The sequence below is a fragment of the Peromyscus leucopus genome, chromosome 1 (genome assembly GCF_004664715.2).
Source record: "Peromyscus leucopus breed LL Stock chromosome 1, UCI_PerLeu_2.1, whole genome shotgun sequence".
NCBI classification, from domain to species: domain Eukaryota; kingdom Metazoa; phylum Chordata; class Mammalia; order Rodentia; family Cricetidae; genus Peromyscus; species Peromyscus leucopus.
In genome coordinates, this window is record NC_051063.1 from 178840106 (window position 1) to 178865023 (window position 24918).

Genomic DNA, 24918 nt, shown 5'->3' on the forward strand with positions numbered 1-24918 from the left:
CTATGTGCTTCTGTTTCTCCTCTCATCCAGAAGGTTAGCTGGCTAGAGATAAGATGAAAGGCGGGCTTTAGGGTGTTAACCTGCTTTCTTTTCAGACTGGTGGCTCCATCAGTAGTGCTTAAGGGAAATATTCTTTCCAGTGCTTATTCATGGGCATTCATGGCCAGAAGTCACATAGATTACAAGTACTGTCCATGCAGATGGGAGGGTATAAGATCCTCTTCTCAGATATTAAGGAAGAGTTCTGACTGTCATCATGGCTGGTGATTCTTAGGTGGGGGCTTTGTGTTCTGGGAAGGGAAGGGAAGGAAAGGGAAGGTCCTGATCAGCTGCCTAGTGATTTCACTCAGAGACTTTCCCTATACTGGAATCTTTCATGGACCATTCATGTAACAAAATGAATTGCTGTGATTTATTGTTATGCTCTAGGATTACAGATTGTTTGATTTAATAATGTATGTTTTTTTTACTTGTGAATGTAGTGCATGCATACATGCATGTAAAAGAACACATGCATGAGTGTCTGTTTATTTGTGCATATATGTATATATTGTTATACCTCATTAAATGTACTTTATACACTACTCAAGATCTTGACTAGTAGAACAGAGAAGAGAAATATACAAAAAGGATAGGAGTGGAAAAGTTGTCAGATGGTCATCCTTCATATATGATATAGTGCCATATGTCACAGATCCTAAAGCCTTCTCCAGAAAACACTAAGACCTGATAACTACTTTTCACAAGACAGCACAGCACAAATCAATAGCCTTTCTAAATAAGAACAATGTATATGTTGAAAGAAAGGAATACTGTTCACAAGAACTTAAAATATATTGGCACTAATCCTGAAAAATGAAGTGAAAGTCATTTACAGCAAAGATCTAAGAAACCAAGGAAATTAAAATAGCTAATAAATATCATTTAAATAGGTCAATATTTTTTATCTTAAAAAAAATGAAGGGTGGCCCCAAATCCCACCCACCCTCTGAGACTGCAACTGTTCCCTGAGACAGAGCTTGCCAGCACCCAACTGGACTAAGAGGTGAGTCTTTATCCTCATACCTGAACACCACAGAAAGAAATCAGAGAAACATCACCCTTTACAATAGCCACAAATAATATAAAATACCTTGGAGTAATTCTAACTAAGCAAGTGAAAGACCTGTACGATAAGAACTTTAAGTCTCTGAAGAAAGAAATCAAAGAAGATATCAGAAAATGGGAATATCTCCCATGCTCATGGATAGGTAGAATCAACATACTAAAAATAGCAGTCTTATGAAAAGCAATCAACAGATTCAATGCAATCCCCATTAAATACCAACACAATTCTTCACAGACTTGGAAAGAACAATACTTAACTTTATATGGAAAAAAACCCTAGGATAGCTAAAAGAATTCTGTATAATAAAGCAACCTCTGGAGTCATCATGATCCCCAACCTCAAGCTCTGCGATAGAGCTATAGTAATAAAAACAGCTTGGTACTGACATAAAAACTGACATGTGGACCAATGGAATCAAATTGAAGTCCCTGACATTAATCCACACACCTATTAACATATGATTTTAGACAAAGAAACCAAAACTGTACCATGGAAAAAAGAAAGCATCTTCAACAAATGGTGCTGGCATAACTGGATATCAACATGTAGAAGGCTGCAAATAAATCCATATCTGTCATCATGCACAAAACACAAGTCCAAGTGAATCAAAGACCTCAACTTAAGTCCAGTCACACTAAACTTGATAGAAGAGAAAGTAGGAAGTAGTCTGGAATGAATTGGCACAGGAGACCACTTCCTGAATATAATAGCAGTAGCACAGACACTGAGAGCGACAATTAATAAAAGGGACCTCCTGAAACAGAGAAGCTTTTGTAGAGCAAAGGACACGGTCAATAAGACCAAACGACAGCCTACAGAATGGGAAAAGATCTTCACCAACCCCACATCTGACAGAGGGCTGATCTCCAAAATATATAAAGAACTCAAAAAGCTAGATATCAAAAAACTGAACAATCCAATTAGAAAATGGCCTACAGAGCTTAACAGAGAATTCTCAACAGAAGAATCTCAAATGGCTGAAAGACATTTAAGGAAGTGCTCAACATCCTTAGTCACCAGGGAAATGCAAATCAAAACAACTCTGAGATACCATCTTTTTTTTTTTTTTTTTTGGTTTTTTTCGAGACAGAGTTTCTCTGTGAAGCTTTGCGCCTTTTTCCTGGAGCTCACTTGGTAGCCCAGGCTGGCCTCGAACTCACAAAGATCCACCTGCCTCTGCCTCCCAAGTGCTGGGATTAAAGGCGTGCGCCACCACGCCCGGCGCTCTGAGATACCATCTTACACCTGTCAGAATAGCTAAGTTCAAAAACACTGAAGACAACTTATATTGGAGAGGATATGGAGCAAGGGGAACACTCCTCCACTGTTGGTGGGAATGCAAACTTATACAGCCACTCTGGAAATCAGTATGATGGTTTCTCAGAAAGTTGGGAATAAGTCTTCCTCAAGACCCAGTTATACCACTCTTGGGCATATACCCAAGGAATGCTCAGTTTTACCACAAGGACACATGCTCAACTATGTTCATATCAGCATTATTCATAATATCAAGAACCTGGAAACAACCTGGATTCCCCTTAACTGAAGAATGGATAAAGGAAATGTGGCACATATACACAATGGAGTATACTCAGTGGCAAAAAACAAGGATATCATGAAATTTGCAGACAAATGGATGGATCTAGAAAATGTCATCTTGAGTGAGGTAACCCAAACTCAGAAGAACAAACATAGTATGTACTCATTCATAAGTGGATACTAAATGGAGGGAAGGGATGGCCAGACAGCAACCCACAACTCCAGAGAGGCTAGCTAACAAGAAAAGACCCTAGGAGGGACACATGGATGACCCTGTGAAGGAGAAGTGGATGAGATCTACATGAGTAGACTGTGTGTGGGTTGTGGCAGTGGGCAAGGAGTGGAGGATGAGAACATAGGAAAATGGGATGGTCAATCTGGAACAGGGACAGAGTGGGAGGGCAGAGAGGAAGATATTATGATAGATGAGGACATCATGGGAATAGGAAGAGGCAGGGTGTTGGGGAGGCTCTCAGGAATCCACAAGGTTGACCCCACCTTGATCTGCTGGCAGTGGTCCAGAAGGTAACTGCACCAGTCTACTCTAGTTACCAGCCTAGCAAATAACCTAGCTGTCATCATAGAACATTTGTCCAGTGACAGATGAAGGCAGATACAGAGATTCATGGCCAGGCACCAGGCTGAGCTCTGGGAATTCAATTGATAAGAGAGAGGAGAGATACTGCAGGAAAGGGACATCGAGATCATGATGGGAGAATGTGCAGAGATGACAGACCACACTAGTGGAAACCCATGAACTGTGGACTGGTGTCTGTGGGGCCACCATTGGACTGGACTAGGCCCTCTGGACACGGAAGACAGTTGTTTGGATCAAACTGTTTGGGGGGCACCCAGCCAGGGGGGTCAGGATCTGTCCCTGGTACATGGGCAAGTTTCTGGGAATCCAGTGCCTGTGATGTGACACCTTTCATAGCCTTGGTGCAGTGGGAAGGGGCTTGACCCTGCCTAGGCTCAGTGAGCTGAACTCTGCTGACTCCCCAAGGGAGACCTCGATTTGGGGGAAGTGGGGATGTGAGGTGGCTTGGGAAAGAGGGCTGAGGGGTGACAGGAGGGAAGAGAGGGTTCTGTGGATATCATTAGGAGTGAGTAGAAAATGTTTAATAAAGAAAATTTAAAAAATTTAAAGTGAACATAATTTGAGATATCATCTTACTCTAGCACTAATGGCTATTATCAAGTAAACAGTCAGCAACAGATGCTTGTGAGAATAAAAGCTAGTGAAAGTTTGGGGGAATGGAAACCCTCATTCACTCTTAGTGTGACTGCAAACTCTGAAAATCAGTATAGCTACACAGGAAACCAGTGTCGAAATTTGATCACATGGCCTAGTTTTACCACTCCTTGGCATTTGCTCAAAGGACTTGATAAACTACTCCACAAATATTTCCTTGGCTATGTACATTACCTCTCTATCCACAATAACTAAGACATGAAAACAACCTCAATGTTCTTCAACCAATGAACAGTAATGAAGATGAGCTCCATGTGTATAGTGGACTTCTACTCAGCTGTGGAGAAAAATGAAGTAATGAAATTTCCAGGTAAATGCATGGAATTAGAAAGTATTGTATTGAATGTGGTAACACATACACTGAAATAAAAATCTTAAATTTTTCTCTTATTTATTTCTGTGTTTGAATCAGTAGATGTGAGTTAATAACCTCAAGTAACTGCAGAATTGAGAGTGAAGCAGGACCAATTGGTAAAGTAACTCTCGATACTGGAATAGCATGTAGGCACTATAAGGGAGAACAGAGTAAATAGAAGGGGCTTTAACTGAGAAGAGGTCACAGAGGACAACATGGCATGAGAGGGGAAGTAGGAATAAATACTACCAAGGATGGTTGAAAAGACATAGGGAATTTTATTACCTCATATTTGTCTACAATCACATATAATATGCAAGTATTAATATGTATTTTTAAAAATGTTATGCCATTTATAAGAACAATATTTCCCAAGTACCACTCATTGGAAACTTAATCTCATGTTGTTGGTCAGGGTAGTCCAAGAGACCTCCAAAAAATATCTGTTATTGTTGCCCTTGATTGGCTCACAGAATTTGAAGATACAACTCTGTTGATGAAGCCTCAATACACTTCAGACAAAAATTTGGGAGAATTGAATTGAAAATGACCTAGAACCTCTACCATGAGAAGTGGCTTTCTTAAAGTGAAAAGATGCCAAGGGAGATGAGCAATCAATCACTTGACCTGTACAGATAGGATTTCTCTGAGCCACAACAATAACTAGATTAGCAAAATATCCACAATGGCGAAATAGTGGAACTGTCATGTTGGAGGTTTCAAGTGCTTTACAAATAGACTTAGGGCACTCTAAACAAGAGGTAAGACAACCACTTGGGCCTGGAGAGGGCAAACATCCAAGAGGTGAACCTGCTACTGCCAGCATCCGAAACAAGTATACTTTCTAAATATCTATCTCTATACACACAGGCAGATATAGTTCTCACCCCTCATCAAGGAAACTTCTTTTTACAATATATGAAGACTATCATAAATTCCCACAACTTTTCAAAATGCAGAGAATAATTGTCTATAAGATGGTGAATCCCAACGATGCACCAGCAATGAATCCCTTTAATCTAAGGCTTGGGAAAACACAGAAAATGGAACAGAAAGCCCCCAGAGGTCCATGACCCCTGTTGATAGGATATATTCCCTAGATGTGACAGGGAAATATACCTATGAACTCAGGAAAATTTTACATGGTCTTATACATAGATGAAGGAATACAGCAAGTCAATGTGTGTTGAAAGAAGGAGAAACAGGTGCTTCAGGAGGATAAATCCCTTATTTGTTATCCAGTGCTCAACTCGGGATAAATTTATGTACAAACAGAATTTAATGGACTCAGTAGTTTATATATACATATGATCATATATACATAGCAGTGAAAATTAAAGAAAGAATCATAAACATGGGTGGGGATGAAGGCAATGGAGGGGGAAAGGGAGAATGGAAATCACATAGTACAGTGAAGGCACTATGAGTTTCTCAAAAATAACCACTACTGAAAAAAAAGAATTGTACAGAACAACACATTTTATGATCTCAGTAATTGATTTTGCACGTGAAAACATTCTGAAAGCTAAATTGTATTAGAAAACAGTTTAAAGTAATCATCACCTCTAATTCAAAGTACTTTTTACTGAGTTTCTGGTTTGTGGTCATGACCTCAGGTTCACAAATCTCCAGAATGATCTCTGAAAAAATTCACAATTTCTCAATACAGCAACCTTTGTACTGGTGTTACAATATTTCTTCCAATCAGAAGCTCACTTCAGAACAAAGTTGGGGATGTTAATGATTTTGTTGCCTTCAGTGTATTTTTTCCTCTAATTATTTGCTATTAGCTGAACAGGTGGCCAAGACTGAAATCCTAACAGCACCCACGATTAGTTCTTTCCAATGTCAGACTATGTTTGGTTTGAAGGAATACCTTTCTATGGTATATTTTTTAAAAAAGAAATAATTAAAGAATGTCATGATAAATTTGTGATCAGAGATGAAGACACAGTCATACTAACTTACCCCAAATCAGGTAAGGACAATCCATGAAACTTATCCTGAACTGTCTGGGGGAGTTTAGGCTTTTGATCTTCATTGATTTGGGTGGTGATTAATAATGAAATAAGTAATTTTGGGGCATGGAGAGCTATTTGAGAAAGCATTTCCACTCAGAGAATGATCTCTAACATAATCTGTGTAATCAGAGGCATGGTTAGTGTCTTAGCTGCTCCTATGAGCAATGAGAGTGGATCTTAAAGCAGACTCTGGAAATGGTATGTCTCTATATGGAAGAGAGTAGAAGAGAAAGAATGATGAGAATAAACAGAAGAAATAAACAGCATAAAGAGCATCAAGAGAAAAAAAGAATGAATGTAAAAAATATATGATGGAAAAGACAATGTCAGGTAGAATAATTAGTGTGAACACTGTCCATGTAGAAGAAATTGTCTCAAAATTCAAAAAAGAGGTATCATGGGCATTTGATGGATGGTCATTCATGGGAGTCAGAAGCAGGAAACATTTGGCAAGTATTAGGTTGCTGAAATCAAAGGGAAATGACATGAAAAACCCAAAGGTGGTGGACATAGGAAAGAGATTTAGACAATAACCCAGGGAAAGAAGCTAGAGAAAATTCCATTGATAAAGGAGCATAAAATCACAAACACAAATCTGTTTAGTAAATAGTGAATCACTAAGTGATTTTTTTGCCTTAAAAGTAAGTGGCACTCATACCTACACTGCATCATAGATGCATCTCAATGACATTGTATTAAATGAAAGGAGCCAGTATCAAGGACAGAGTCCATGATTCATCTCTGGCAAATATTTGGGATAGTCAAATTCATCCAGAATGTAGAGCGCTGATGGCTTAGGACTGGGAGAATGTTTAATAAGCAGATTGAGTTTACTGAGTATAGAGTCTCAGTTTTGCCAGGTGAAGCATTGGGAGCATGCTGAATAAATATACTTTGTAGTCACACCCTGTGGATATTGTGAACAACACATGTCTGTGTGCATGGAAACAGCTGTTGTGTAAATTGTATGGTTGCTTGTATATTACACTCTAGGCTTTTCAAAAGTACTCTTGAAATAAGTGACCATAACTTTTTTTCTTGTTCAGGAACTAACTGGATAATTGAGACTGTCTGCTTGATTCAGACCAAGGGGAATCCCAAATGGTTGCAATCTGTGCCCATCTGGGAACGCTCACCCTGGATAGAGACTCCACAAGGATATTCACTACTAATGAATAAGGAAGGACCACGCCTCATCACCTCCCACCTTCCCATCAATCTTTTCCCCAAGTCTATCTTCAGTTCCAAGGCCAAGGTCAGTATCCAATAGTTGTTGAAAAATATTTGACCAAATGTTCATTTAACTTATTCTATCTTGATGGGCCCTGGAGCTCTGCCTGAAATGCACTCTGATTGTATATGTTGGTGGAGGGAAGCTGGGATTCTCGTGCACTATTTGGTGTTGCTGTGTCTCTTCCTCAGACTACATCAGAGTGCCAGGATATCAACCACCACACAGTGATGTTGGGCAGATATCTGAGAGAAAGTTCTGATATCACACTAGAGCACTCAGGAACTACACATACAGGTCAAGCAGAGTTCAAACTCTAGTGGATAGTTGATATTGCTGTTTTGTAATCAAAGACAGTTAGCTAACCTTGATTATACATATAGAAAATGCCTAGTGGGTAAATTATCCGAGGCAGAATTGCTCATAGAAGATGCAGCCTGACCAGGCATCAGTGCTCTAGTCATGGGGATTTTTCAACAGTCATGGCTTATCTTTTCCCACTTTATCTTGCTGTGTCTAGCTGTCTACTGAGATGAGTAGCCACAGGAATTACCTACATCACTCACAGAGGATCTCCAAAAGAGATCAGATGTATCCAGTTTCTGGCCTATCATAGCTCCTTATTATTAAGAAATTTTTCTGGAAGTTCCTCCACACTAGAACCTGAAAGTATTTTATGCTTAAAGTACAAAGGCATACTTAGAAAAAAATTATCACAATCAAGTTGTGACCATTAACCTATATGTATTTGTCTTTTTTTTCTTATTAAGAAAAAAATTTATTCATTTTACATACCAATCACAGATCTCCCTCTTCCCAACTTCCATCCTTCTAGTGTCCCTTCCCCTAACCCATCCCCATACCCTACTACAAAATGGTAAGGCCTCCCATGTGGAGTCAGAAGAGCCTGATGCATTCAGTAGAGGCAGGTCTAAGCCCCTCCCCCTTCCTCAAGGCTATGCAAGGTGTCCCACCATAGGTAGTGGGCTCCAAAAGGCTTGCTCATGCACCAGAGATTGATCCTGATTGTACTGCCCAGGGGTCCCTAAAGCAGATTGCACTATACAATTGTCTCACTCATGCAGAGGTCCTAGTCCAGTCCTGTGGAGGCTTCACAGTGTTGGTCTAAATTTCATGAGTTTTCATTTGTTTGGTTTGGCTGTCTCTGCAGGTTTCCCCATTGTAATCTTGATGTCCCTTGTTTATAGAATCCCTTTCTCTCTCTTCCACTGGACTCCTGGAGCTCAGCCTAATGCTTGGCTGTAGATCTCTACATCTGGTTCCATCAGTTACTGGAGAAAGGCTCTATGCTGATAGTTAGGTTATTCACCAATCTGATTACTGGGGGACACCCTCTCCATTATGGCTAGTTTTCTAAGCAAGGATCATCCTTGTGAATTCCTGGGAACTTCGCAAGGAAGTTCTCCCTATTCCCATTTATCATGATATCTCTTTCCTTACTCCCCCGCTATGTCCCTATTCCAGCACGAACCTCCTGTTCCCCTATGTCCTCATCCCCCATTCCTTGCCGTCCATTAACCCCCCTTCATCCTCAATTTTCTCATGTAGTTCTCATCTATTTCTCCTTCTCTGGGTAATACATGCATCCTTCCTAGGATCCTCCCTGCTAGCTGGCCTTCCTGGAGCTGTGGGTTGCAGTCTGGTTTTCCTTTGCTTTACATCTGGTATCCACATATGAGTGAGTACATACCATGTTTGTCCTTCTGAGTCACTCAGGATGATATTTTCTAGTTCCATCCATTTGCCTGCAAACCTCATGTCATTGTTTTTCTCTGTTGAGTAGTACTCCATTGTGCATATGTGCCACATTTTCTTTATCCATTCTTCAGTTGAAGGACATCTAGGTTGTTTCCAGGTTCTTGCTATTACAAATAAGGATGATATGAACATAACTGAGCATGTGTCCTTGTGGTAAGATTGAGCATTCCTTGGGTATAAGTCCAAGAGTGATATAGCTGGGTCTTGAGGAAGAGTAATTCCCAATTTTCTGAAAAATTGTCATACTGATTTCCAAAGTGGCTGTACAAGTTTGCACTCCCAACAACATTGGAGGAGTGTTCCTCTTGCTCCATATCCTCTCTAACATTACCTGTCATCAGTGTTTTTGATCTTAGCCATTCTTACAAGTGTAAGATGGTATCTCAGATTTGCATTTTGATTATAACTAAGGATGTTGAGCATTTCCTTAAATGTCTTTTGACCATTTGAGATTCTTCTGTTGAGAATTATCTGTTTAGCTCTGTAGCCCATTTTTTAATTGGATTGTTCTGTATTTTGATATCTAGTTTCTTAAAGAGACTATATATTTTTGCTATAAACCCTCTGACAGATGTGAAGATCTTTTCCCATTCTGCAGGCCATCATTTTGTCTTATTTACCTCCTCTAATGCCTTGCAAAAGATTCTCAGTTTGAGGAGGTCCCATTTATTAATTGATTCTCTCAATGTCTGTGCTACTGGTGTTATATTTAGGAAGTAGTCTCCTGTGCTAATGAGTTCAAGACAACTTTCTATTTTCTCTTCTATCAGGTTTAGTGTAACTGGTTTTATAATGTTGTCTTTGTTCCACTTGGACTTGAGTTTTGTGCATGACAATAGATATGAATCCATTTGCAATCATCACTTGTTGACATCCAGTTATGCCAGCACCATTTGTTGAAGATGCTTTCTTTTTTTACATTATACAGTTTTGGCTTCTTTGTCAAAACTCATGTGTTCATAGGTGTGTGGGTTAATGTCAGGGTCTTCCATTTATTCCATTGGCCTACATGTTGGCTTTTATGCCTATATCAAGCTGTTTTTATTACTATAGCTCTCTAGTAGAGCTTGAGGTCAGGGATCATGATGCCTCCAGAAGTGGCATTATTGCACAGGAATGTTTTAGTTATGCTGGGTTTTTTGTTTTTCCATATGAAGTTGCATATTGTTCTTCCAGGTCTGTGCAAAATTACATTGGGATTTTGATGGGGATTGCATTGAATGTATAGATTGCTTGTGGTAAGATTGCCAATTTTACAATGTAAATTCTACCTATCCATGAGCATGGGAGATCTTTCCATTTTCTGATATCGTCTTCAATTTCTTTCTTCAGAGACTTAAAGTTCTTGTCATACAGGTCTTTCGCTTACTTAGAGTCACTGCGAAAAATTTTATATCATTTGTGGCAATTGTAAAGGGTGCTGTTTCTCTGATTTCTTTCTCAGACCATTTATCATTTGTATATAGGAGAGCTACTGATTTCTTTGATTTAATCGTGTATTCTGCCACATTACTGAAAGTGTGTATCAGCTGTAGGAGTCCCATGGTAGCAAAAGTTTGACTTCTTCCTTTCCAATTTATGTCCCCTTGATTTCCATTTGTTGTTTTATTGCTCTAGCTAGGACTTTAAGTACTATATTGAATACATAGAGGGAGAGTGAAGAGCCTTGTGTTGTTCCTGATTTTAGTGGAATTGCTTTTAGTTTCTCTCATTGTCATTTGATGTTGGCTATAGGCTTGCTATAATTGCCTTTATTATGTTTAAGTGTGTTCCTTGTGTATCTAATGTCTCAAAGACCTTTATTGTGAAGGGGGTTTGGATTTTATCACTGGCTTTTCAGCATATAATGAGACAGTCATGTGGTTTTTTTCTTTCAGTTTGTTTATTTGGTGTATTATATTGACACATTTTCATATGTTGAACAATCACTGGGATAAAGCCTATTTGATCATGGTGGATGATTTTTTTAATGTGTTCTTAGATTTGGTTTGCCAGTATTTTATTGAGATTTTTTTGCATCAATGTTCATGAGGGAGATTGTCCTGTAATTCTCTTTCTTTGTCATATCTTTGTGTGATTTGGGTACCAGGGTAACTGCAACCTTATAAAAAGATTTTGATAATGTTCCTTCAGTTTCTGTTGTATGGAACAATTTGCAGAGTATTGGTATTAGCTCTTCTTTGAAATTCTGGTAAAATTCTATACTGAAATCATCTGGTCCTGGACATTTTTTGTAGGGAGACTTTTAATGGCTGTTTCTCTTCTCTTAGGGTTTATAGATGTATTTAAATTGTTTATCTGATCTTGCTTTACTTTGGTATGTGGTATCTATACAGAAAATTGTCGGTTTTTTTAAGGTATTCCAATTTGTAGAGTACAGGTTTTTGAAGTATTACTTTATGATTCTCTCAATTTCCACATTGTTGTTATGACTCTCTTTTCATTTCTGATTTTGTTAATTTGGATGTTCTCTATCTGCCTTTTGGTACTTTTGAATAAGGACTTTTCTATCTTATTTATTTTCTCAAAGAACCAGCTTTTTGTTTCATGATTCTTTGTACTGTTCTCTTTGTTTCTATTTTATTGATTTCTGCTCTCAATTTGATCATTTCCTTGCATCCATTCCTCCTGGGTGAGTTTGTTTCTTTATGTTCTAGAGCTTTTAGGTGTACTGTTAAGTCACTAGTGTGAGATTTCTCCAACTGATTTATGTGGGCATTTAGTGATATGAATTTTCCTCTTAGCACTGCTTTCATAGTGTCCCATAAGTTTGGAAATGCAGTATATTCATTTTTATTAAATTCTAGGAAGTCTTCAATTTCTTTATTTCTTCCTTGACCCACTGGTGATTCATTTGATCATTATTAAGTTTCCATGTAATTGTAGGCTTTCTGTAATTTTTGTTGTTGTTAATCTAACTTTAAGCCATGGTGGTCCAAAAAATAAGGGAGTTTATTCCAATTTTTTGTATCTACTGAGATTTTCTTTGTGACTGAGTATGTGGTCAGTTCTAGAGAAGATTCCATGGGGTACTGAGATGAAGGTATATTCTTTTTTGTTAGGGCAGAATGTTCCATATATATCTATTAAGACCATTTGAGTCATAGCATCTGTTAGATCCCTTATTTCTCTGTTAAGTTTCCATCTGCTAGATATGTCCATTGATGAGAATCAGGTCTTGAAGTATCCAACTGTGAATGTGTGGGGTTTGATGTGTGGTCTAAGCATTAGCAATGTCTTTTACATAAGTGGGCACCCTTGTATTTGGGGCATAAATGTTCAGAATTGAGACTACATCTTGATGCATTTTTCCTGTGATAAGTATGTAATGTCCTTCCTGATCTCTTTTGATTGATTTTATTTTGAAGTCTGTTTAGTTAAATACTAGGAGAGCTACACAAGCTTGCTTCTTAAGTCCATTTGATCAGAAAGTTTTTTGCCAGTCTTTTACTCTGAGGTAGTGTCTGTCTTTGAAGTTGAGGTGTGTTTCTAGTATTCAGCAGAAAAAATGGATGCTCATTGCATATTCACTCTCCTAGTTTGTATCTTTTTACAGGCAAATGGAGTCCATTGATATTAATGGATATTAATATTGTGATTGTTAATTACTGTTATTTGGTGGGTAGTGGGTGTGTATTTCCCTTCTTTGTGATTTGCTGCTGTGGGATTATCTATTGCTTGTGTTTTTTGTGGATGTATCTGACTTCTTTGGTTGGAGTTTTCCTTCTAGTCCTTTTTGTAGGGCTGGATCTGTGGATATGTGTTGTAGAATAATGCTTTGTACACTGGTTTGATAAAACAAACCAGTAGCCAAGCAAAAAGTATAGGTGGGCCAATCAAACTCAAGGAATGCTGGGAAGAGGATGAGCGGGGACAAGAGTCACCAGCCAGACACAGAGGAAGCAAGATGACAAGGCAGAACTGAGAAAAGGTACCAAGCTATGTGGCTAAATATAGATAAGAATTATGGGTTAATTTAAGTGTAAGAGCTAGTCAGTAATAAGCCTGAGCTAGTGGCCAAGCAGTTAAAATTAATATAAGCTTCTAGATGATTACTTTATAAGCCTTTGAAGAACCACATGGATGGGTAGGACACAGAAAAGCTTCCAACTACAGATAGGTATTGTTTAAGTCTAGTTTTGTATTACAATGTCTTGTTCACTCCATCTATGGTGATTGAAACTTTTGCTGGATATAGTAGTCTTGTCTGGCATCCATGGTCTCTTAGTGTTTGCATTACATCTGTCCAGGACCTTATGGTCTTCAGAGTCTCATTGAGAATTCAGGTGTTATTCTGATGGGTCTGCCTTTATAAGTCAATTGGAGTTTTTCCTATGCTGCTGTTAATATTCTTTATTCTGTATGTTTAATGGTTTAATTATGATGTGGCAGGGGACTTTTTGGGGGGTGGTCTAGTCGATTTGGTGTTTTATAAGCTTCTTGTATCATTATAAGTATTTCCTTCTTTAAGTTGAAAATGTTTTCTTTTGTGATTTTGTTGAAAATATTTTTGGTGCCTTTGTGTTGGTATTCCTCTCCTTCTTCTTTCTCTATCATTCTTACATTTGAGCTTTTCATGGTGTCCCAGATTTCCTGAACATTTTGTGTTTTGGCTTTTTTGGCATTGGTGTTTTCTGTGACTGAGGAATCTATTTCCTCTATTATATCCTCTATGCCAGAGATTCTCTCTTCCAGCTCTTGTTTTCTATTGGTTATGCTTGCATCTGTACTTCTGTTCATTTACTCAAATTTTCTGTTTCCAGTATTCCCTCAGTTTGTGTTTTCTTCATTGTGTCTATTTCAATTTTCAGGTTTTGAACTCTTTCCTTCACATTTTTAATTGCTTTTTCATGGTTTCCTTTAGGGGCTGTATTAATTTCTTCCAATTTTTTGTTCATCTTTTCCTCTATTTCTTTAAAGTAATTTTTTATTTCTTCTTTGAAGGAAATGAAATTAAATCATCTTCAGGAACTTATTTTTAAGGTCACTTTCTTCTGCTTCTTCTTTTTTATTTAATAATTTAATTTTACATATCAGCCATGGATTCCATTACTCTCCCCTCGCAACCTCTCTCCCCAGCTTTCCCCCCAGCTCACCCCTCATTCTCATCTCCTCCAGGACAAAGACTCCCCTGAGGATTGAGTTCAACCTAGTAGATTTGGTCCAGGCAGATCAAGTCCCCCTCCTCCCAGGCTGATCCAAGTGTTCCTGTATAATCCCAAGTTTCCAAAGAGCCAGCTCATGCACTGAGGACAGGACCTGGTCCCACTGCCTGGATGTCTCCCAAACAGATCAACCTAATCAACCGTCTCACTTATCCAGAGGGCCTGATCCAGTTGGGGGCTTCTCAGCTATTGGTTCATAGTTCATGTGTTTCCATTCATTTGGCTATTTGTCCCTGTGCTTTTTACAACCTTGGTCTCAACAATTCTGGCTCATACAAAGCCTCCTCTTTCTCACCAATTGGACTCCTGGAGCTCCACCTTGGGCCTGGACCTGGATCTCTGCATCCAGTTCCCTCAGTCATTGGATGGGGTTCCTAGCATGACTATTAGGGTGTTTGGCCACCCTATCACCAGAGGAGGTCAGTTCAGGCTGTCTCTAGACCATTGCCAGTAGACTATTGTGGGGGTATCATTGTGGATTTCTGTGGACCTCTCTAGCACTTTGCTTCTTCCTATTCTCATGTGGTCTTCATTTACCAAGGTCTCCTATTCCTTGTTCTCCCTCTCTGTACTTGATTCAGCTGGGATCTCCCGTTCCCACAAGCTCACTTTCCCTCATCTTTTGCCCTTCATTACTCCCACTCATGTCCAGGTTTTTCATGTAGATCTCATTCATTTCTCTGTCATTGGGTGATCGTTGTGTCTTTCTTGGGGTCCTCTTTTCTAGGTAGCCTCCCTAGAGTTATGAGTATCAGTCTAGTCATCTTTGTTTTACATCTAATATCCTCCTATGAGTGAGTACATACCATGTTTGTCTTTCTGAGTCTAGGTTACCTCACTCAGGATGATTTTTTCTAGATCCATCCATTTGGCTGCAAATCCCATGATCTCATTGTTTGTCTCTGCTGAGTAGTACTCCATTGTGTATGTGTACCACATTTTAATTATCCATTCTTCAGTTGAAGAGCATCTAAGTGGTTTCCAGGTTCTGGCTAATACAAACAATGCTGATATGAACATACCTGAGCATGTGGTATGATTGAGCATTCCTTGGGTATATGCCTAAGAGTGGTATAGCTGGATCTTGGGGGAGATTGATTCCCAATTTTCTAAGAAAGCACCATATTGATTTCCAAAGTGGTTGTACAGCTTGCATTCCCACCAGCAGTGGAGGAGAGTTCTTTTAGTTCCACATCCTCTCCAGCATAAGCTGTCTTCAGTGTTTTTGATCTTAGACATTCTGATAGGTGTAAGGTGGTATCTCAGAGTTGTTTTGGTTTGCATTTCTCTGATGATTAGGGATGTTAAGCAATTCCTTAAATGTCTTTCAGCCATTTGAGTTTCCTCTGTTGAGAATTCTCTGTTTAGTTCTATAGCCCATTTCTTATTTGGACTGTTGGTCATTTTGATGTCTAATTTCTTGAGTTCTTTAAATATTCTGGATATCAGTCCTCTGTCAGATGTAGGGTTGGAGAAGACCTTTTCCCATTCTGTAGGCTGTCACTTTGCCTTGTTGACCATATCCTTTGCTCTACAAAAGCTTCTCAGTTTCAGGAGGTCCCATTGATTTATTGTTTCTCTCAGTGTCTGTGCTACTGGTGTTATGTTTAGGAAGTGATCTCCTATGCCAATGCATTCAAGACTACTTCCTACTTTCTCTTCTAGCAGGTACAGAGTAGCTGGATTTATGTTGAGGATTTTGATCCACTTGGACTTGTGTTTTGTGCATGGTGACAGATATGGATCTATTTGCAGCCCTCTATAGGTTGATGTACAGTTATGCCAACACCATTTGTTGAAGATGCTTTCTTTTTTTACATTGTACACTTTTGGCTTCTTTGTCAAAAATTATATGTTCATAGGTGTGCAGGTTAATGTCAGGGCCTTCAATTCGATTCCATTTGTCCACATGTTGGTTTTTATGCCAGTACCAAGCTGTTTTTGTTACTATATCTCTATAGTAGAGCTTGAGGTCAGGGATCATGATGCCTCAAGAGGTTGTTTTATTGGACAGGATTCTTTTGGCTATCCTCGGTTTTTTGTTTTTCCATATGAAGTTGAGTACTATTCTTTCCAGGTCTGTGAAGGATTGTGTTGGTATTTTGATGGGGATTGCACTGAATGTGTAGATTGCTTTTGGTAATATTGCCATTTTTACTATGTTAATCCTGCCTATCCATGAGCATGGGAGACCTTTCCATTTTCTGACATCTTCTTCAATTTTTTTTTTCAGGGACTTAAAGTTCTTGTCATATAGGTCCTTCACTTGCTTGGTTAGTGTTACCCCAAGGTATTTTATAACATTTGTGGCTATTGTAAAAGGTGATGTATCTCTGATTTCCTTCTCAGCTTCTTTGTCAATTGTATATAGGAGGGCTACTAATTTTTTTAAGTTGATCGTGTATCCTGCTATGTTGCTAAAGTTGTTTATAAGCTGTATCAGTTCCTTGGTTGAATCTTTAGGATCACTCAAGTATACTATCATGTCATCTGCAAATAGGGAAAGCTTGACTTTTTCCTTTCCAAATTGTACTCCCTTAATCTCCATATGTTGTCTTATTGCTCTGGCTAGAACTTCAAGCACTATTGAATAAGTATGGGGAGAGTGGACAGCCTTGCCTCTTTCCTGATTTCAGTGGAATTGCTTTGAGTTTCTCTCCATTTAATTTGATGTTGGCTGTTAGCTTGCTGTAAATTGCCTTTATTATGTTTAGGTATGTTCCCTGTATTCCTGATCGCTCCAAAACTTTTATCATGAAAGGGTGTTGGATTTTGTCAAATGCCTTTTCTGCATCTAGTGAGATGATCATGTGTTTTTTTTTTCAGTTTGTTTACATGGTGTATTACATTGACGGACTTTCATATGTTGAACCACCCTTGTATCCCTGGGATGAAGCCTACTTGATCATGGTGGTTAATTGTTCTGATGTGTTCTTGGAGTCTGTTTGCCAGTATTTTATTGATTATTCTTGCATCAATGTTCAAGATGGAGATCGTTCTGTAGTTTTCTTTCTTTGTTGTGTCCTTGTTTGGTTTAGGAATTAGGGTAATTGTAGCCTCATAGAAGGAGTTTGATAATGTTCCTTCTGTTTCTATTGTGTGGAACAATTTAAACATTATTTTTATTAACTCTTCTCTGAAGATCTGAAAGAATTCTGCACTGAAACCATCTGTTCCTGGGCTTTTTTTTTTGATTGGGAGATTTTAATAACTGATTCTATTTCTTTAGGGGTTATTGGACTATTTAAATAGTTTATCTGGTCTTGATTTAACTTAGGTATGTGGTACCTATCCAGAAAATTATCCATTTCTTTTACATTTTCCAGTTTTGTGGAGTAGAGGTTTTTGATATATGACCTGATGATTCTCTGTATTTCCTCAATGTCTGTTGCTATGTCTCCTTTTTCATTTCTGATTTTGTTAATTTGGATGCTCTCTGTGTGTCTTTTGGTTAGTTTGGATAAGGGCTTGTCTATCTTGTTGATTTTCTCAAAGAACCAATTCTTTGTTTCATTAATTTTTTGTATGTTCTCTTTGTTTCTATTTTATTGATCTCAGCTCTCAATTTGATAATTTCCTGGCATCTATTCTTCCTGGGAGAGTTTGCTTCTCCTTTTCTAGAGCTTTCAGGTATGCTGTTAAGTCACTAATGTGGGATTTCTCCAACTTCTTTATGTGGGCATTTAGTGCTATGAAGTTCCCTCCTAGCACTGTTTTCATAGTGTCCCATAAGTTTGGGTATGTACTGTCTTCAATTTCGTTGATCTTTACGAAGTCTTTAATTTCTTTCTTTATTTCTTCCTTGACCCATTGGTGATTCAATTGAGCATTATTCAGTTTCCATGAGATTGTAGGTTTTCTGTAGTTTTTGTTGTTGCTGAAATCTAACTTTAAGCCATGGTGGTCTGATAGAATGCAGGAGGATATACCAATTCTTTTGTATCTGTTGAGATTTGCTTTCTGATCAAGTATGTGATCGGTTTTAGAGAAGGTTCCATGGGGGTGCTGAGAAGAAGGTGTATTCTTTTTTGTTAGAGTGGAATATTCTGTAGATATCGAGAAAGTCCATTTGAGTCATAATATCAGTTAAGTCCTTTATTTCTATATTAAGTTTTGATTTGGAATATCTGTCCAGTGGTAAAAATAGGGTGTTAAAGTCTCCCAGTATTAATATGTGGAGTTTTATATGTGGTTGAAGCTTTAGTAATGTTTCTTTTACATATGTGAGTACCCTTGTGTTTGGGTATAAGTGTTTAGAATTGAAACTTCATCTTGGTGGATCTTTCCTGTGATGAGTATGTAATGCCCTTCTTGATCTCTTTTGATAGATTTTAGTTTGAAGTCTATTTTGCTGGATATTAGGAAGGCTACATCCATTTGTTTCTTAAGACCATTTGATTGGAAAGTCTTTTCCCAGCCTTTTATTCTTAGGTAGTGTCTATCTTTGAATTTTAGGTTTGTTTCTTGTATGCAGCAGAAAGATGGGTCCTGCTTTCATATCCATTCTGTAAGCCTGTGTCTTTTATAGGTGAATTAATCCATTGATATTAAGGGATATTAATGACCAGTGATTGTTCATTCCTGTTACTTTTTGGTGGTAGTGTGTGTGTACTTCTCTTCTTTGGAGTTTACTGCTGTGTCATTATCTATTGTCTGTTTTTGAGGGTGTATCTGATTTCCTTATGTTGGAATTTTCCTTCTAGTGCTTTCTGTAGGGCTGGGTTTGTGGATAGGTATTGTTTAAATCTGGCTTTGTCTTCGAATGTCTTGTTCCTTCCGTCTATGATGATTGAAAGTTTTGCTGGGTATATTAGTCTGGGCTGACATCCATGGTCTCTTAGTGTCTCCATTACATCTGGCCAGGTCCTTCTGGCTTTCAAAGTCTCCATTGAGAAATCAGGTGTTATTTTGATGTGTTTGCCTTTATAAGTCACTTGGTCTTTTTCCTTTGCTGCTCTTAATATTCTTTCCTTATTCTGTATGTTTAGTTGTTTAATTATTATGTGGCAAGGGGACTTCTTTTGGGGGGGGGGTCTAGTCTGTTTGGTATTCCTTGTATCCTGATAGGCTTTCCTTCTTTAAGTTCAGAAAGTTTTCTTCTATGATCTTGTTGAATATATTTTCTGGGCCTTTGAGTTGGTATTCTTCTCCTTCCTCTATCCCTATTATTTGTAGGTTTTGTCTTTTCATGGTGTCCCAAATCTCTTGGACATTTTGGGTCATGACTTTGTTGGCTTTAGTTGATTGATGAATCTATTTCTTCTACCATATCTTCAATGCCAGATATCCTCTCTCCCATCTCTTGCATTCTGTTAGTTATACTTGCATCTGAAGTTCCCATTCGTTTACTCAGATTTTCTATTTCCAACATTCCCTCTGTTAGTGTCTTCTTCATTTTTTCTATTTCTCTTTTCAGGTCTTGGACTGTTTCCTTCATCTCTTTCATTGCTTTTTCATTATTTTCTTTCAGGACTTTATTGTTTTCTTCTGCTTTAATTGTCCTCTCCTCTGGTTTTTTATATTGTTCTTCCCATTTTTTTGTTTGACTTTTCCTCAACTTCATTTGTAATTCCCTTTATATAAGCCTCTACCCTCTTCATGATGTTATTCATAAGGCTGGTTTCTTCTGCTTCTTCCATTTTGTGATGTTCAGGTCTAGTTGTTGGAGGAGGGCTAGGTACTGGTGATGTATTGCTCTTCCTTTTGTTGTATGTACTTCTGCCTTGACATCTTTCCATTTCCATGTGGATTTGTTTTTGGTCTTATCAGCGCACTTGGTCCAGACAGAGTTGACAGATTCAGGAAGTCTCTCTCTTGTCCAGTTTGGAGCTCCAGGGCAGGATGGTAGCTTGGGGCTGGTCTCTAAGACTCAAGAAGTGGCTGGGGTATTGGGTGGATGGGCTTGGGGCAGGGTGTGGAGATTGCAGGGTCTGCCAGGGGGTCTTGGAGAATGGGAGCCTTCCCGGTGAGGGTGGAGAGGATCCTGCTCAATGGCCAGAACCTGGGGCCAAGTTGGGCAGATCTTCCCCGGAATGGCTGGTGCTCAGGGATGGGATCTAGGCTAAGCCCAGGCACTCACCTCTTGTCCAGATGGGAGGTCTGGGGCAGGATCTTCTTCTGCTTCTTCTATGTTGTGATGTTCAGGTCTTGTTGTTGTAGAACCACTAGGGTGTGGTGATTCCTTATTGCTCTTTATGTTGTTGTATGTATTTTTGCACTGGGGTCTACACATCTCTTCCTCAAACACATGTAAGAGGTGCCTCTGTATGAGTAAGCAGCTCTTATTTCAATGGTCCAATCTATGCTTCCTGTGTCTGTGTCTGAGGGCACCACTCTGGGTCCAATCTTAGCTCTTGTTCTAATTGCAGCTGATGGATTCTGTGTCTCAGAGAGCTGCTTTTGGTCCTATCAGGCCTCTTGTCCTATCAGGGCTCTTGGTCCAATGAGAGCTTGCAGATTCTGTGCCTCATGAAGCCACTTAGTTTGCAGGGAGATGGGTAGGTTTGGGGTAGGGAGTGGGTCTTATAGATTCCAGGGTTCAAGGGGAGGTTTTGGTGAGACAGCATGCCCTCAGGATTCTCCCTGCTTGCCAGCAGCTGTGGCAGCCAATGGTGGAAGTTCCTGGAGACTGATTGTTTCCCAGGGCATAGGTTCTTGTGGTGTGACTCTAGGTGGGAGGAAAGTCACTCACCTCTTGGTCTAATGAGAGCTGGCAAATTCTGTGTGTCAGAAAGCCACTTGGGTCACAGGAGGATGGCAGTATTTAGGGTATGTCATGGGTCTTATAGATTGCAGAGTCAGATGGGGAGTTTTGGTGGTGGTGCCTGAGCCTGCCCTTGGAATTCTTCCCTGCTGGCCAGGCAAGTGGGACAGTTGGGTGGGTGTTCATGTGTGTGTCTTATCTGGATTTGACAAACGAATGCTTGTAGAAATTAAGGCTTAAGAGATGAATTCTAGAATAATATCACAAAGAGCATCAGTATAATATGTAAATTTCCTTTTATTATTTTTTTTGTTTCTTCTATTTCTGAGATTACAATGTAAAATAATTACAAATATCATCCCCATTCTTCATCCTCCCCACATGGTCACCCTTAAAGCCCTCCTTTCACTTTTTCAAATTTATGCTCTCTTTTTCATTATTTGTTGTTATATATATATGCATATGTGTATCTACATATTCCTGAATACTTTAGTACAACAAACTTAGTCTGTACAATGTTACTTTTATGTATATTTTCATGACTAAGAAATTGGCATTGCATAACTAGTTGTGATGTGATTCCCAGGGCCAATCTACATCTCTAACTTTCAGCATTTCTTAGTTGCTATAGGTTTTTATGTTAATCATTGTACAAAGAAACATTAACATTAAACTGCATCATTATTATTTTTGAAAGTTATATTTGGTAGTTACAATTACAGCAACCAATTTTTCAGATAGATTTAGCACAGTACTCATTATTCTGTGTATATAGGTTGCTCTTTCACAGTGGATGGATGGTCTTTCACACTTTAAGATATTGATCTTTACAGCTATTGAATCAATCTTGGCTTTTGTTGTTTGTGTGGTTTTTACAGTATTAGTTTCCTCAGTAATTTTGCTGTTACCTCTTTGTAAATCAATAAATTTAGAAAAGCAGATTCTGACTATAGATATTTTGCACTTCTCTTTATATTTTATCTGAAGAAAAATAACAAATGTTTTTAGAAACCTCATTAGTATTTGGTTTTCAGTTTATATAAATTGTGTCATTTAAAAGGTTGGGACTGATTATATTGACCTTCATGTACATATTTTTCCATTTAAGGTGATCTATGTCATCAGAAATCCCAGAGATGTTCTTGTGTCTGGTTTTTTTTACTATGGTAAGAAAAACTTTATGAAGAATCCAGTGTCACTGGGGACTTATATTGAATGGTTCCTCAAAGGAAATGGTAAGTGTCCTCTTAAATATAGAAGTTGAGGTAGGATCACCTACATTTTTTAAGACATGGTAAGATACACTATAAGCTGGCCTTGAACTCCCCATATAGCCAAGGATGTCCTTGAAGGTCTGGTCTTCCTCTATCCACCTCTTGAGTTCTAGGGCAATAACCACCTACAACTATGTTCTGTTTATTTAATGTTATTTATTAAGTTATTAATAAATAACAATGTCATTTATGTTATCTAAATTGGTTACAGTGCTATCCTATAGTATACTCATTAGTTTTCACTTGGCTCCATCCTATTCCTCCACATTAAACCAATCTGTCGATCTGAGGCTCATTACCATTTCAGACCTAACTGTCATATTTTTCTGTTCTCACACACCACCATATAACAGAACAGACAGACCTTGGTCCATGACATACTATCCTGGCATCATTTGTAGTATCTAGTCTTTCCAGCACTAATGTAGATGTTATAGTTTCTGGTAGTTTGAATAAGAAATTTTCCATATAAACTCATGTATATTAACAATTATTTCCCAGCTGATGGCACTTTTTCAGAAGACTTATGAGGCACAGCCTTGCTGGCACAATATATCATTGAATGTGGGCATTGATAGGTTAAATTATTTTTTTGGCAGGGGGCGTGTTCCAGACAGGGTTTCTCTGTGTAGCTTTGCATCTTTCCTGAAACTCACTCTGTAGCCCAGGCTGGCCTCGAACTCACAGAGATTTGCCTGGCTCTGCCTTCTGAGTGCTGGGATTAAAGGCATGCACCACCACTGCCTGGCGAGAGGTTAAATTCTTAAGCCACCTCAGTTTCCTGCCTCTACTTGCTGCTTGTGGTTTAGGAGATGAAGCCCTAGCTTCCAGTTTATATAGTGCTGATGACTACTTGTTGTCATTGCCTACCTTCTCCCATCATTTATTCTAACCCCTCTAAATATATAAGAAAAAATAGGCTCTCTTTTCCTTTCTTAAGTTCTCTTTGTTAATAGTGTTTTGGAGATGAGTCTGGCAGCAGTGACAAGCAGAAGCAGGTAGGCCCACGGCAGCAGACAGCAGAGACATACAGGCCTCACAGCAGCCCACAGAGGTAGACAGGCCCGGCAGCTGTGGCAGAGAGACATACAGGCCCGGTGGCGGCCCGCAGAGATAGACAGGCCTGGCAGCAGCGACAAGCAGAGGCAGGGATGCCACTAACACCAACAGCTGGGGAAGAAGCTCTCTCCATGGGACAGAACCAGAACGAGTCTGAACACTCCCTCTGAGGACAACCCAGGGCCCAGCTGCTGATCCTGTGAAACCCAACAACTTGGAGGTGTTGCTGAGACTACCCTGCTCAACTGAAACCCATCTGGGAGAGGATTCAGATGCCTACAGTTTGAAGTCTGAAGAAGCAAGATCAGCTGAGGAGTTAACAAATGAACAAAACTTGACCTGGGAACACAGAAGAAGGCACTACCCAGCCACCAAACCAGATCACCAGAATCATAAGTATATAATTCACCAACTGAAATCAGCTGCCCCTGAAGAAATAGCCCAATAGCACCAATATAACCAAGAACCCCTACTAAACCAAGACTAAAAATTAGAACAAGGGAGGCACTCTCAGACACAGACACCACCTGCACTGAGCAGAGGAAGAGATGAGTAGACGCCAGTGCAAAAATACAGGAAACAACATAGAGACTTATATGGCAACATGAGAACCTAGTGATTCCACACCTGCAAGACCTGAAAATACCAAGACAGAAGAAACAGAAGAAATTAACACTAAAAATGACTTTAATAAGATAGTAGAGGCCCATAAGAAGAAATAATACATTCCCTTAAAGAGGAAATAAAAACTTTCCTTAAAGAGGAAATGAAAAACTCCATTAAAGAAGAAATAAAAAACTCCCTTAAAGAAATGGAAGAAAAAACAAACAAAAAATGGGAAGAAATCAAAGAAAGCCAAGAAAAAGCAATTAAACAGTTGAAAGAAACATTCCAAGATCTGAAAAATGAATTTGAGACAATAAAGAAAACACATGCTGAGGGAAAGCTGGAAATAGAAATCCTGACTAAACGAGCAGGAACTACAGAAACAAGCATAACTAACTGATTGCAAGAGATGGAACAGAGAATCTCTGACACTGAAGACACAATAGAGAAAATAGATTCGTCAGTCAAAGAAAACACTAAAGACAAAAAGTTGTAACACAAAACATCAAGGAAATTTGGGACATCATGAAAAGACCAAACCTAAGAATAATAGGGATAGAAGAAGGAGAAGAATACCAACTCAAAGGCACAGAAAATATATTCAACAAAATCATAGAAGAAAACTTTCCTAACCTAAAGAAAGAAATACCTATGAAGAAGATACAAGAAGCTTACAGAACACTGAATAGGCTGGATCCAAAAAAAATCCCCTCATCACATAATAATCAAAACACTAAACACACAGAACAAAGAAAAAATATTAAGAGCCACAAAGGAAAAAGACCAAGTAACATATAAAGGCAAACCCATCAGAATAGCACCAGAC

The 24918-nt window shown here is 38.8% G+C and overlaps 1 protein-coding gene across 2 annotated transcripts in view; it reads left to right on the forward strand.

Moving 5' to 3' along the window:
* The first annotated feature begins 6001 nt into the window (after window positions 1-6001).
* Window positions 6002-24918, forward strand: part of LOC114703956 (bile salt sulfotransferase 1-like) — a 49079-nt gene continuing 30162 nt past the window's right edge. The window contains exons 1-3 of one of the 2 annotated variants that reach the window (XM_037202075.1): window positions 6002-6232; window positions 7322-7530; window positions 22262-22388. In XM_037202075.1, the coding sequence (XP_037057970.1) occupies window positions 6100-6232; window positions 7322-7530; window positions 22262-22388 (469 nt within the window). In that variant the 5' untranslated portion in view covers window positions 6002-6099. The remainder of the gene's footprint in view (window positions 6233-7321; window positions 7531-22261; window positions 22389-24918) is intronic. The other variant, XM_028885002.2, reaches the window with a different exon arrangement.